This window comes from Fundulus heteroclitus, chromosome 5, assembly GCF_011125445.2.
Source record: "Fundulus heteroclitus isolate FHET01 chromosome 5, MU-UCD_Fhet_4.1, whole genome shotgun sequence".
Lineage (NCBI taxonomy): Eukaryota > Metazoa > Chordata > Actinopteri > Cyprinodontiformes > Fundulidae > Fundulus > Fundulus heteroclitus.
In genome coordinates, this window is record NC_046365.1 from 9,729,716 (window position 1) to 9,742,582 (window position 12,867).

Genomic DNA, 12,867 nt, shown 5'->3' on the forward strand with positions numbered 1-12,867 from the left:
CTCTGCGCCAGCCTGGTTCACGAGCTGCTTCATCCTGCAGCCCCACAGTCTCTGGTTCTGCTGTACCAAGAGCGTTTAGCGGCGATCTTGGGCAATAGTTCTTCCGGGTTTTAAGAAGATCCCATTGAAAGCTTTTGTTTAGAAAATGGCTGGTCACCTGAATTGGGTGAACACACCCGCACCTAATCACTAACAAGCGCGATACCAACAAATATACTCCTCAGTGTGGATGTCGGTACTAAAAGTAGGCTTAAGGTTAGTTGTTTTCAGAATGAACAGAAGAGGAAGCAGAGCAGGAAAAAAACGTGTTTTTTCTGGCTGAGCCATGTCAGCTATTCGTTCAGGATGCCACAACAGAGGGACGTTATTGGTAAAGGGGCAAAGTGACTCAGAAGTGACTTCAACGACTGAAAAGTTGCCCAAATTATCTTTTGAGCTTTCAGCCTGTTTGATAGGGAACATGCGGGATTTGGAGACGTTGGAGGCATTCAAGAAATCTCATTTTCTGCACAGAGTAAACGCTGTTAAAACTCAATAATGGAACCACACTAATCGTGCTAATCACTTAAAACATAATCATTTGTTTCTGTTTTAAAATAACATTAAAAGCCAGTTTCACAGTCACTGTTCTCAGACACAGTGTGACATCAGCCTTGCTCCTAATATAAATAATAAATGACTGCTCACACCAAGAAGGCTAAGGTAAAAAAAAAAAAACACCGTTAAATATGGTGCTTGAAGAGAAACAGGGAAACAATGAAAATCAGCAGGCTTAAGCCTTACAAAACAGGAGATCAGAAATCGGCCACAAATCTCTGCTTCCTCTGGTGCTTTTTCTCTCATTTTCAGCCTTTCTACCGGACCACAGCAGCATCTTACGCAGAGTTTGCCCAAAACAAGTAAAGTGGAAAGTAAAAGAAGTGATGACAGGGCTTATAAACACTAACTGCAGCTGATGAAAGGCATCTAAAATCGAAAAAAATCTAGCACTAGTTGCTTATTCGATCAACTACTGTGTGAAACGTTTAAGCTGATAGCTATTTAGACTCCTCTTACTAAAATGTGATTTCTGCCCATCCTACTGTTTGCTACATTTCCATTATTCCTGTAAAGAAATGGAGACCAGTTATGTCTTTTTAAAGATCCCTTTTAAAAGTGGTCTACTCAGTTTATGAGTGTTTTAATGCCTGGACAAAGTTTAATTACAATTATTTTTTTTTTAAAAGGTCACCATTTTGAGTCAGGTACACGGGTGAAAATATGTAAAAAGACAATTAAGGAAATGAGAAATAATCAAGACCACCCCTCAGGAATATAAGAAAATTCACCTCACAAGAAGCACAATGTAAAGAAATCAGGGATGTCTCTGGACCTTTGGAGAGTTTTCTATGTTCCGTGGTGTGTGACCAACACTGTCCAACCTTACCATCTCCAAACAGCATCAGGATAGCCAGGTCCACAGCTCGTTTCCAGCCCGAGCCTTTCTGGATGGCGATGCCGTAGCCTGTGGAGGCGAACACTTTGCCGCTCCCAATGGTTACCAGCTTACAGCCCTCATCTCTGCCGGCCATGTAGTTTAGCACTGCAGCGTCGTAGATGAAGGCATCCAGTTTCCTGTGGAGCATAAAAATGTGCTAGTACAGTGGAGCCACTCCTATACCAGCTATCCCCTCTCAGACCTCTTTTGAAAGTTTACCACACTAAACCTAAGGTGGTGTACATATTCCTCTAAGTCCTGCTGATGCATGTTCAACACCTACCACAGATTGTTTTGAAGCACTTTGCTGCCATCTAGTGGTAGAGGTTACCCAATGTCCTGTATGTTTATTTGTATACAGAATGTCCGAATTCATGTTTTGTATGTGCTACATTTAAATCAACGATATTTACTTGATTTCGAATCCGCCTGACAGCAAAAACACTATTTTATATTTACATGGAAAAAAAGTCTTCTTTCACAAAACATCCAGTTCACCTGGGTGGGGTGAGTGGCTGTTTATCTCATGCTTGGGTCCACTATCAGGAGCTTGAGGGTGCTTTCCAGTACCGTTGCTGTCCCTAGGACAGTGCTCTTCTGGACTGAGAGCTCCCATGTTTTTGAAGGTCTCTGATGGAGCTTTTTCTCCAGTGTGGGGATCATTGCCCCCGAGTGCTGCAAGGAAGGACACTATTACCTCCATCTACCAGGCTCTCTTGAGCTTTTATGGTGTTCCATGTATTCCTTTCCTGCCAGTATCTTACACTCAGCTGTGAGATGCTTGATTGTAAACTTGCTCGATAGCCACGCTAACGCTAGTTTCATCGGCTGAAGCCGCCATGTTCTTTAGACTGAACTGTCGCTTCTCGTTGCGTCACACCTCAACCCGCCTCAAAGCCAACGCTGATTGGACGTTCGTTTGGTGAACGGCTCCAAATTTTCTTTAACGGAGAGTAGCCAGACTGATCTGCGAGTGAAACCTTGAAAGCTCGCGAGATCAGGATGGTCTCACGAGGCTAGTATCTTACACTCAGCTGTGAGATGCTCGATTGTTTCTTTGGCCATCTTTGCACAGCCAGCTCCTGGGATTTGTCTGGTAAGGTAGATTTGGCCTTCACTGCTCTGGTGTCCAAGGCCTGCCCCTTTGCTGCCAGGATTCATGCTTCTGTGCTGTCCTTCAGACTTGCCCTCTCCAGCCCTTTTAGTAGGATGTGGTCATATCCCCTGCTTCATATCTGTTGGTGGTACTTCCCACAGAGGGGTTTTCTTCCTATGACGGTTTCTCCGGCTGCTTTTCTTTCATTTTTCCATTGTCTTCCATTGTCAGACATTCACTGACCGCTTTATTATTCTGCTGTAACAGATTCCTAGATGAGAATAGTACACCAAAATCCAATTAAGTAAATAACGAATTATAAAGAAACAGTCTTGTAGGTCTCTCATCTCCACGGGGACCTGTGAGCTTGTCATTTTCCAGCTCACTGCCGGAGTCAGCTCTTAACTTTGCCTCAACAAATTGGTGCTTAAAGTACATTTCAAAACTACTCCTTTTGATCAAGTTTATTTTAGCAAATTTGATTCATGTACCTTTCTGCTGGTAGATAATTTGTTTTTCATCTTTAATTCCTGTTTTCAGTCTGTTTCTTCTCTTTCTACTGTTTATAAAAGCACTTTGCATTGCCAGTTTGAGCAATAGTTGCTAAGCAAATAAACACACCTCACATGTTCAGGTGTTAAATAAACAGAAAGTTATGTTATGTTTTAAAATACCCGATATTCCAGTAAATAGCCGTCATTGTACGGTAACAAGGTAAACTATAAACAACATGAGCATTTCAGTATTCAAATTAATGAAGTAAAACTCATATATTATACTAATTTACTATAGACACATTAATATATTACTTTTATATACTATATTAGGGCTGGACGATAATTCAATAACAATACATATCGATCGATAGATGTATTTTTAATGATAGAACAAAAAAGGGTGAATAAAAAGTTCAACAGAATAATAGTATTCCTTCCTTTTGCATTCTATCCATATAGGTTCATTTTACAGCCATTAGATCTTAACAACCAATCACAAACGCAGACCCAGGAATGCTCCGCCCCCAAGCTCCGGCGTCTTCAAAGAGTTCAAAGAGCACGCGTCCTTTTTTCTTTTTAAAAACTTTCAGTTTTGGTAAAAAAAGTTGGTTGAATGAGGGGTTGAGTTTGAATTTTGTGTTTATCTAAAAACAGGTCGCTAAGCAACAGCATAAAATGTCCAGGACTGCACTATATGTTTTGAATTTGTTGATAATTATTGATATCGACCAATATGATTTCTATTTTATCGATATGCATTTTTATCTATATGGTCCAGCCCTACACTCTATTAATAATTTATTACTTTTATTTTAATACTTTAACTAGTTTTATATCCGGTACTTTATATACTTTAAAAAGTTTGAGTTTATACATCTATTTCTACAGAAGAATTTTTAAACCCTAGTATCTATACTTCTATCTGAGAAATAGATGTGAATACTTTTGACACCTCCGCTGAAAACCTCCCTCCATTTTCTCGGATGTGTGACTCATGCTAGTTCGCTACCTCTACTTCCTGTTTATCACAGCCAGGTGTAACCTCAGCTTCTGACAAAATTAAACTTTGCATGGCCTGGTTCTTGCTCCAAACCAGTAGAAGGAAATACGCTTAAATCACATTTTCTTGTTTCTTTTCCTTTCTTTTTTCCCCCCAACATTTTAAAAGCGCTCAAAATTTGCCTGACTATTAGACGGGAAACATAGCCAGAGAGGGTTTGGGGAGCAAAGTAAAAAAAAAAAGCCCAAAGTCAGCGTAGCCAGAAATTCTGGAGAAATTCATGCTTCCTTCTGCTCACATGCTTTATAGAGGCTAACTTTTTTCATCAGCTCCTGACACCTGCCCAAACTGCCAAAAGCATCAGTGCCTGATTTAATGACCATAATGCTTGACTGGCCAGAAAACTTGACTGAGCTAAAGCTTATAGAGAATCTATGGGATATTGTCAAGAGGAAGATGACAGACACCAGAACTAACCATGCGGTGAAACTGAGGGCTCTTTATTAAAGCAACCTGGACCACCTGAACACCTCAGCAGTGCCACAGGCTGACCCCCCCCCCCCCCCAACCCACCACGCTGCATTGATGATGACTGTATACTGCACAGTGCATGGAGATACTTTTCAGTTTACCAACATTATCGTATAAGAAAAAAAAATCTCTTTTATTGATCTAATTTAATCTAATTTTCTGAAAACGAGAATTGTAGGAGTTCATTAGCAGACAACCAAAACTGTCAAAATCAAAAGAAATACAACACCTGAAGTATAACGCTCGGTGTGATGAATCTGAGCGAGTTTCACTTTTTCAATCATTTGCTGCCGTCTTTCTTTTAACGTTGGTGTAAGTTACTTTCTATTTTAAGCTGCTCTGTTGTCATGGTGTTGTGAAGATACTGTCATGGTGATCAGTTTCATGTAGTTAAAACCCAAACCTCTCCATCAAGAACGCCCACACGAATTCATTGCTCTAAAAAAAGCAATGACGCTCCGAACACTTTCCTGTTTTGTAATCTTTCGAAAACAAACTTTAATGCATCTTGTAGGGACAGCATGTGATCAACACAAAGTAATTCAGAATTGTGGAGTGAAAAGATTGCGATGCTTTCACCCAATTAGTGCAAGCCACCTGTGTGTAATCTATTTAGTTTTATTAGGGGACATTATGAACACCAAGGAACACTGCAGCCAAGTCTGAGATTCTGTTTTGGAGAAGTTTAAAGCAGGGCTAGATTATAAAACCACAGTTCTAACTTTGAACATCTAACAGAGAACTGTTCAAACATAATCTGAAATGGAAAGAGTATGGCATATCAGCAAACCTACCAAGATATGGCCACCCACCTAAACCACTGTCGCTTCATGCTTGCTCAGTATGAGGGATTGCTGCAAAGCCATGGACAATGCAGACGACTCTCCCTGTGGCTTTACTCCCCTTCAGGAGGAGTGAATGCTGCTTGTCTAGACTAGATACAATCTACTGGGTTTCCTTAGATGGGAAACTTTTTGACATGTATGATTTGATTGAATTTGATTTGTAAAGTGCCTTGAGATGACGTATGTTGCGAATTGGCGCTATTATAAATGAAATTGCATAGAATTAAAATCCAAAAAAGCAGCCAAGAGGCCCATGTTTACTCTGGAGGAGCTGCAGAGATCATCGGGAGGAATCGGTTGACAGATCTAGTAGTTGTGCACTCAACATATCTGGCCTTTATGGAAGAAGGAAACTATTGTTGGGGAAAAAAAGCCATAAGGAAGTCCTGCGTGCTGTTTGCCATAAGTCTTGTGGTGGAGAAAGCAAAATTGCGGAGAAGAGGAGCTCTTTTTAAACAAGAACAAAATAGGGTACAAGCATATTACCACATTGGGAGGACAACCAACACTGCACAACTCCCTGAATGCACTATCCCCACTGTGAAACTAGCTGGCTGCAGCATCATGCCACATGAACTAAGGGAAGACCGGTAGAGTTGCAAACAAAGAATTCCTGAAAGAAAATCCAGTAGAAGCTGCAAAAGCCTTGAGACTGGGCTGAATGTTCAACTTCCAGCAGGATGCAACCAAAGCTGCAATGAAATGGTTTAGATCCAAGCATGTTTGTGTAGTAGAATGGCCTAGTCAAAGTCCAGACCTAAATCATATTGAGATTCTGCAGCAAGACTGGAAAATTGATATTCCCGCTCTGGTTAAGTAAGCAAGTAGACACATACCCCAAAATACTTGCAGCTCCACTTAGAGTATTTTAAAGGCAGTTCCTCACATCATTAAGTTAATGGACCAGAAAGCAAACACACCACATGCCAAACTGTTCAGATTTTTCTTTCGAATTTGAAAAACATGTTTTATTTTCCTTCCACTCTGCAACGTTCCACTACTTTGTTACATTTCCGTCCCATAAAATCCAAACAGAAGACATTAAAAGTGTGAGGGTGGTAAGGTCACAAAAGGGGAGTGAAGACTTTTGTAAGGCTTGTATAAAAACAGTGGCTGGCTTCTTGCCATCTGTGGCTCATGTTTAGGTCTAATAACGCTTTAACCCTGCTGTATAGTGGGCCAGGATCCCTGTGCCCAGTGCTTAAAGTGAAATATTTTCCAGGGGAACTGCAGATCTTCTACATATTGACCCAGAGTCAGTTGACAGATTGACGTGACAGTCTGCTGCTCTTCCTGCTACCATCAAGCGTGCCTCAGGGCACCCCAGGCCTCTGTGGCCATTCAACATCAGCCAAGCATCACAGCTTAGCATTCCCATTTCCTCGGCGGCGCTTGATGAAAATGTTTGAAGACGGGGAGGGAGAAAGAGTGACAAAGATTTAGCGATAAAGCAAACACACGCTCCACTGCCGTTCTAGACGCCACTGTAGGGCAGATGCGCACCCCCGCTGGCTGCTTCTTCACATTCCCCCCAAATTCTCCCTCTTCCTCTGGGCCTCTCTTTTGATCATTTCATCATATTTTCTTTGTTTTGCATCAGTGCGCGACATTCCAGATCTTTAACACTGTCTGTTTTATTTATGCTGACATCCTTTCAACTTCCCTGCATCCCCATCTGTCTTGCTGCCCCCCCCCCCCCCCCCCCCCTCTTCTCTGTCCCTTCCTCACCCGGTCTTCAGGCTGTACAGGGCCTCGTCTACGTTCTTCTGGTGGAAGCTGGTCATGTAGGAGTGCATGTCTCTGTAGTTGTTGCGGATGTTGCGCTCCGTGCTCCCGTTGGGCACCGTACCAAACCGGAAAGGAGGAGAGAACTCGTTGGGCTTCTGGAACTGTGGTAAAGAGGGGAAAACAGCAGAGATCCTCGTTAGGATGAGCAAATAGCCGCTAAAGCGCGGATAAGGAAAGGAACAGCAGAGAATTACGTAAGTGGCTAGAAAAGGAATGGAAGGTTTTTTTGTCGAGCACACGCTGCGCACCAGAGGATGTTAGAAACGGAGCAGGCAGAGAAATGAATTGGACACAGCTCCTTCACACGCCTGTAGAAAGACAATCGGAGATAAGCTGAAATTTCTTGGTGCAACTCGACGGCTTCATGGATCAGCGAGGAAATATAAATACATGGGATGAAGCTGCGGCAGCTCCACCTTGCGTATAGAAATCTTAGCTCCAAACATTACAATTAATTAGCCAGCGATGACAACTTACGGGTTTTCTGATTGGTCTCTCATAAGATGCTTAACATACTTATCATTTATGCTTTATCGTCACCATGTGTTACCATTGTGAAATTTGTTGTGAGACAAACACCGGCTCAGGGTGCACACAGATAACATATAACACGCAGACACAACAAGATGTTGCTTTTTCCGTTCATATTTTAGTTTTATTAATTCACTCTTTTCTAAGACCAGGCTAGGAGCGAGGCAATAAGTAACTAAGTTACCTCATTTTATCAAAAGAATAGATGAAAAATAGATTTTTCTGTATAGACACATGCACTTATTTTCATAATCCTTTAAACATTAAGTCACCTTAACGCTCTAACAGGTTAGGACTCAGTAAAGAAATGAAATCAAAGGTGTTGTAATTTGACGTAAGAGCTCCTAGCTGCCCTCACACTGTTTCTTATGATCTAATGTATTCTGACTTATGTAAAACTATATTTTACCACGTTCTAAAAGCTTGCTAATGCATCAGGATACGTTGCTTTTCAAGCGACCAGTCTGACTCATGAACACTGACGTCAGCTGAGGCCGGGAGAGCTTTAGATGTTGTTCTGAGTTATTTTGTGACCTCCTGGATGATTCGTTAATGAGCTCTTGGAGTAAATTTAGTATGCCAGCTCCTCCTGTAAAGGTTCACCACTGCTCCTTGTTTTCTCCATTTGTGGATAATGGTTCTGGAGTCCCAAAGTCTTACACGTAACCCCTTTAGACTGATACAGTGATGCCAATTACTTTTTTGTCTGTTCTTGAATTTCTTTAGATCAGGGCATGATGTGTTACTTTTTGCCTACTGCATGTTGTATTTAAGTGATTTCCTGATTCTACAAGTCTGGCAGTAATAATGGCTCAGTTTGGCTTGGGAAGTTAGGCTTCTCTAAGCCACTGAGCCAAAAGAACAGAAAAGCACAGCAAAATGTTAATAAACAGCTACTACTACACAAAAGGATACAACGAGCTTGAAGAATGGAACAATATCCTGTTGTTTTTTACTTATAAATTATGCATGACACTGTACTAAAACATATCTCAGAACCTGTTATATAAGCCTGCATTGTGTTAATATTGTGTAAGGCTGTTATAATAGTCACATGACCATGTCTGCAAAAAAGCTCTAGAAGCCCAAATTTTCACACACCTGCTCCCACACCCCACAATCCCTAAGGTCACCCTAAATCCTCACCTTCTTGTCTGACAAGCCCGACACCTGGTCCACATACTCCTCCTGGATCATGAAGGCCGCCAGGTTGGCAGTGTAGGAGGCCAGAAAGATGACAGCGAAGAAGGCCCACACCGACACCATGATCTTACTGGTGGTGCCTTTGGGATTCTGCACAGGGAACGGAGTTGTTGAAAACCAGGCCCCACAGCAGCCAGACAGCCTTGCCAATGGTGAAAGAGGGACCGCCGGGCTCTGGAGGGACACAACGACAACAGGGGAGGATAGTAATAGTGGGAATCGTTGCATTTTATTTACTTCTGATCAGGCATTGTTGGAGACATTATAAGGAACAATGTCACTGAATTTGCCAAGGATCGCAAGTGTGCGCTGTGGGGTTTCCATCTACGCCTGCAGCAGCAGCGGCGACAGCCAGCTTTTACACACGCGCTCAGTTTCACCTGCCTCTACGGCTGCATGACAAGGTGTCAGGATGCAAACACTACCTACGGGAGGTCTGTGGCATCACGGATGAGCAGAAAATGAGAGGGGCGAAGCAGCAGATGGACGCACAACGGGCTACAATTATGCTGCAGCTGGAGCAGAAGTACAGAAGAGCGTTCTACAAACTTTTCATGTCAAACTTACGTTCTTTTCCAAGGCCAAAGTTAAAGTGCAACGACAAACATTCGGTCTGAAATGAGGGCAGATGTTTCTACAGGGGCCAGGTTTCAAATATGGAACCTGTAAAAACACAGATAGGAAGGAAGAAGATGGAGGGAGAGGCAGAGGGTGGAACAGACAGATGGATGGATGAATGGACGGATGGATGGACGGATGGATGGATGGATGGGTGGATGGATGGATGGATGGATGGATGGATGGGTGGATGGATGGATGGATGGGTGGATGGATGGATAAAACTGAGTCCTGTGTAGAAAATGAGAAGCAGTGACTGTGATGAGTGCTTCAACGGACAGATCTGACTCAATCTTTTCAATGAATGGTCAATTCTACCTAATTCCATCCATTCAATGGCGCAACGCTGGCGTAATGCAACAGAACAGCACAATAAAAAAGACCTTCCACTGCCAGAACAGGTGATTTCCAGTTCACACAGCGAGGCTAAGAATACTTAAGATCACCTATCTGGCTCTTGTCAATGATCCCCTTCATTAGGGAAAGAGCTTAAGTGACTGTCAATGTAGATAAGCACTCAAAGACATCGCGCAGCAAAAAAAGTCCCAGCACTCCAGTTGCTCTCATTCAGACAAGATTGTCAAAGTAATTTAGCACCTGGAGTTCTCTTTCTGAATGGTGCATTCAAGGAGAGAGAGAAAAAAAAAAAAGAATCCGCCGGCTCGGTCCTCATTTTAGCACATTAGATTGCTTGACATTGTGCCTCATTGCCACCTTTTTGCGGCATGAATTAACCAGACCCAGACATGCGAACGTGTGCGTGTGTGTCCTCTCACCTCGTCCATCTGCCAGACAGCGATTGTAACCCACCGGGCTGAAGTACTCGAACACAAAGACGGCCACGGCCGACACGATCAGCAGCATCACAAACATCATGACCCAGACGTCGGCGCTGAAGGGCTCTGAATCCGTGAGCGGCACGAGAAGAGCATGTGTTGGGGCACAAAAACAGGGGACGTGTGTGTTAAAGCGTCTTTAAACCCACAAATATAGACAAGGCGTTTTCTGTATTCAAACACGGGGCTCTTCATGTTTATGGATTTTTTTTTATGAGATCGTGTGAACAATGACAAGCAGAACTAAGAGAGAGGGAAGCAGGTGTGAATATAAAACATGCATTCAAGGAGGGAAGCATGTTTTGCAGTTGCTTTGTATTCTGCTCCGCCACTTTCACCCGCAGCACTTTACAAACAAAGCTAGTAGGTCAATGTACTTTGACAACTGCTCTGGAGTGTTAAGACTTTATTACAAAATCAATTTTCCTTCGCTGTAATCACAACAGAGATGAAGAGACCTGGGGGGAAATGTTTTTAAATGTCAAAATATGTCTAACAGTCTAGAGCTAAACAGAAGGGTATTTGTTGTTTGATGTAAAGAAAAATGACAGACAGGAGCAGTGCTAGCCACTTGGGCGCCCTTTGGGCACCGGCCCTTACACTCGTGAGGCCCCAGATTATTCCCACCCAGCTCCGTGTTTCACAGCCTGTACAAGATACAGATCCTCCTGTGCTTTAGGACCAAAAACTAAATGACTAGGACGTCTATCTAAGGTTGAAAGAAAAAGAACAGCTATCGGAGCAAAGGCCAAAACACACCAAACCATTAATCCGTCCGAGCTGACAGAAAACTGCGTCGCAGCAATTAGATCTGGTGGAAGTGAATGGGGCCGGGTAGACCGGCTTGTGGTTTTTCTCCAGCTTTACTGCGTAGCGCCCACCAAGGTAGACCCCTGCTCTGTCTTGGTTGGAGCTGCGCAGCATTTTGACGGGAAATCCATGAATCAGACAGGAGAAGTTTTTGGGGAAAATACAAAATAGAATCTCCGAACAGCAAAGTAAACATAACTCAACTCGCCAGGTTGGTCGTCATATAGGTCCATCCAGAAAAACACACAGCTCAATAAATAATCAATAAAACATTTAAATAAACTGTGTGCTTACCCATGGTTGGAGCTCAGAAGTACAGAAACCAGATAAAAAAGTCAAACAGTGAAACTTCTTTCAGCTTGTTTGAGCAGCAACGACTGCTCGGTTTATGTGTGCTATCAGAGCGTCAGGAAAATGCGACACATACTCTCGCGTGAATATCTCACAAGTCCAGTGGTCCTCTACTCTGTCAGTAGGTAAGGAAAAAAAATCGGTACGGATCCGAACATTGGATCGCATGGATGGTTGGTGTATTTCAACCAGTTTGACTCGCTCTAATTCATACTAAAAAGCAGAATTTGTCAGATTGCGGTGCTGAAAAACAGACACATTCACACAATGTGAAGACAAATAATTCCCAATCCCACTTTCTAGTGTGTCGAAGCAGACAGGTTGTTGCAAACTGCACTTTTCTGATACAATGAGAGCATCTAGAGTCGAGACTCATTCACCCTCCTCCACGCAGAGTGAAGACATGGCGCCTGGAACGGTGAAGCATCGTGACTGCATTGAAAAGAGATCGTCTTCTGGACAAAAAAGGCCGTTCTAAAGGGTTAAAGGCTTCCAGCTTCTTCCATTGAGACTAGATAGGTTGGTACATATGCTGGTACTGTGGCGGCACGGTTATAACACGAGAAGTGAGTGACGATGCAGGTAAATATGAACGCTTCCAGAATTTTAGGGCTTTGAATTATTCTTCCACCAATGCGGTGATGTGACCGAGCTCGCCACGGAGTGCTTTTAAATCCCTGGGCAGCTGCCCCTCACGCAACATTTCTCCCGACTTCCTCCTCCTCACTCCACAGATGGAAACATTAGATATCTGAGCATACGTTTAAGCAGCTACTCTGCCATCACTACGTTTCCTCATGGCTGGCCATGTGTTAGGCATTAACCTGTCTCCTTTTTTTTAAGCATTTTTATGTGTTTTCAATTTCGGAAATAGAAGTGGGTGTAATTAGATGAAACTATAAAAACAGAAGGCGTAAAAACCAATGAAAAACGCACTCGTGTCATGCAGCTGGAAGACGGGAAGGGTTTCATTTTAATGCGCCAGCGGAGCAACCCGGCAGTAACTTTGGTTACTTTAATAAGTTTCATCTAATAAAACTGTCTGCAAAAAGAAGAGACCCTCTACTGTAAGTGTTGAGAAGATTTTTAGAGTGAAGCCTAAAAGCTCAAGATTGGCTCCTGTCTTTGCAGGAATGTGCATATTTTAACGTTTTGACTGAAACGGCAGCGACGGGTAAAATGAATCAAGTCAGTGGAGGCTGATATCTTCCTTTATGCGGCCACTTACTTTAGTAAAAAGGTGCTCAGCTGTGCGCGGCCGAGCATTTTCACTGTTATACCAGT

The 12,867-nt window shown here is 42.8% G+C and overlaps 1 protein-coding gene across 1 annotated transcript in view; it reads right to left on the minus strand.

The window, feature by feature from the left end:
• grin2bb (glutamate receptor, ionotropic, N-methyl D-aspartate 2B, genome duplicate b) overlaps positions 1-12,867 on the minus strand; it is a 155,029-nt gene that overhangs the window by 15,416 nt on the left and 126,746 nt on the right. Inside the window, 5 exon segments of the mRNA XM_036136844.1 lie at positions 1,427-1,614; positions 7,175-7,335; positions 8,912-9,067; positions 9,069-9,142; positions 10,363-10,488. Coding sequence (XP_035992737.1) covers positions 1,427-1,614; positions 7,175-7,335; positions 8,912-9,067; positions 9,069-9,142; positions 10,363-10,488 — 705 coding nt within the window.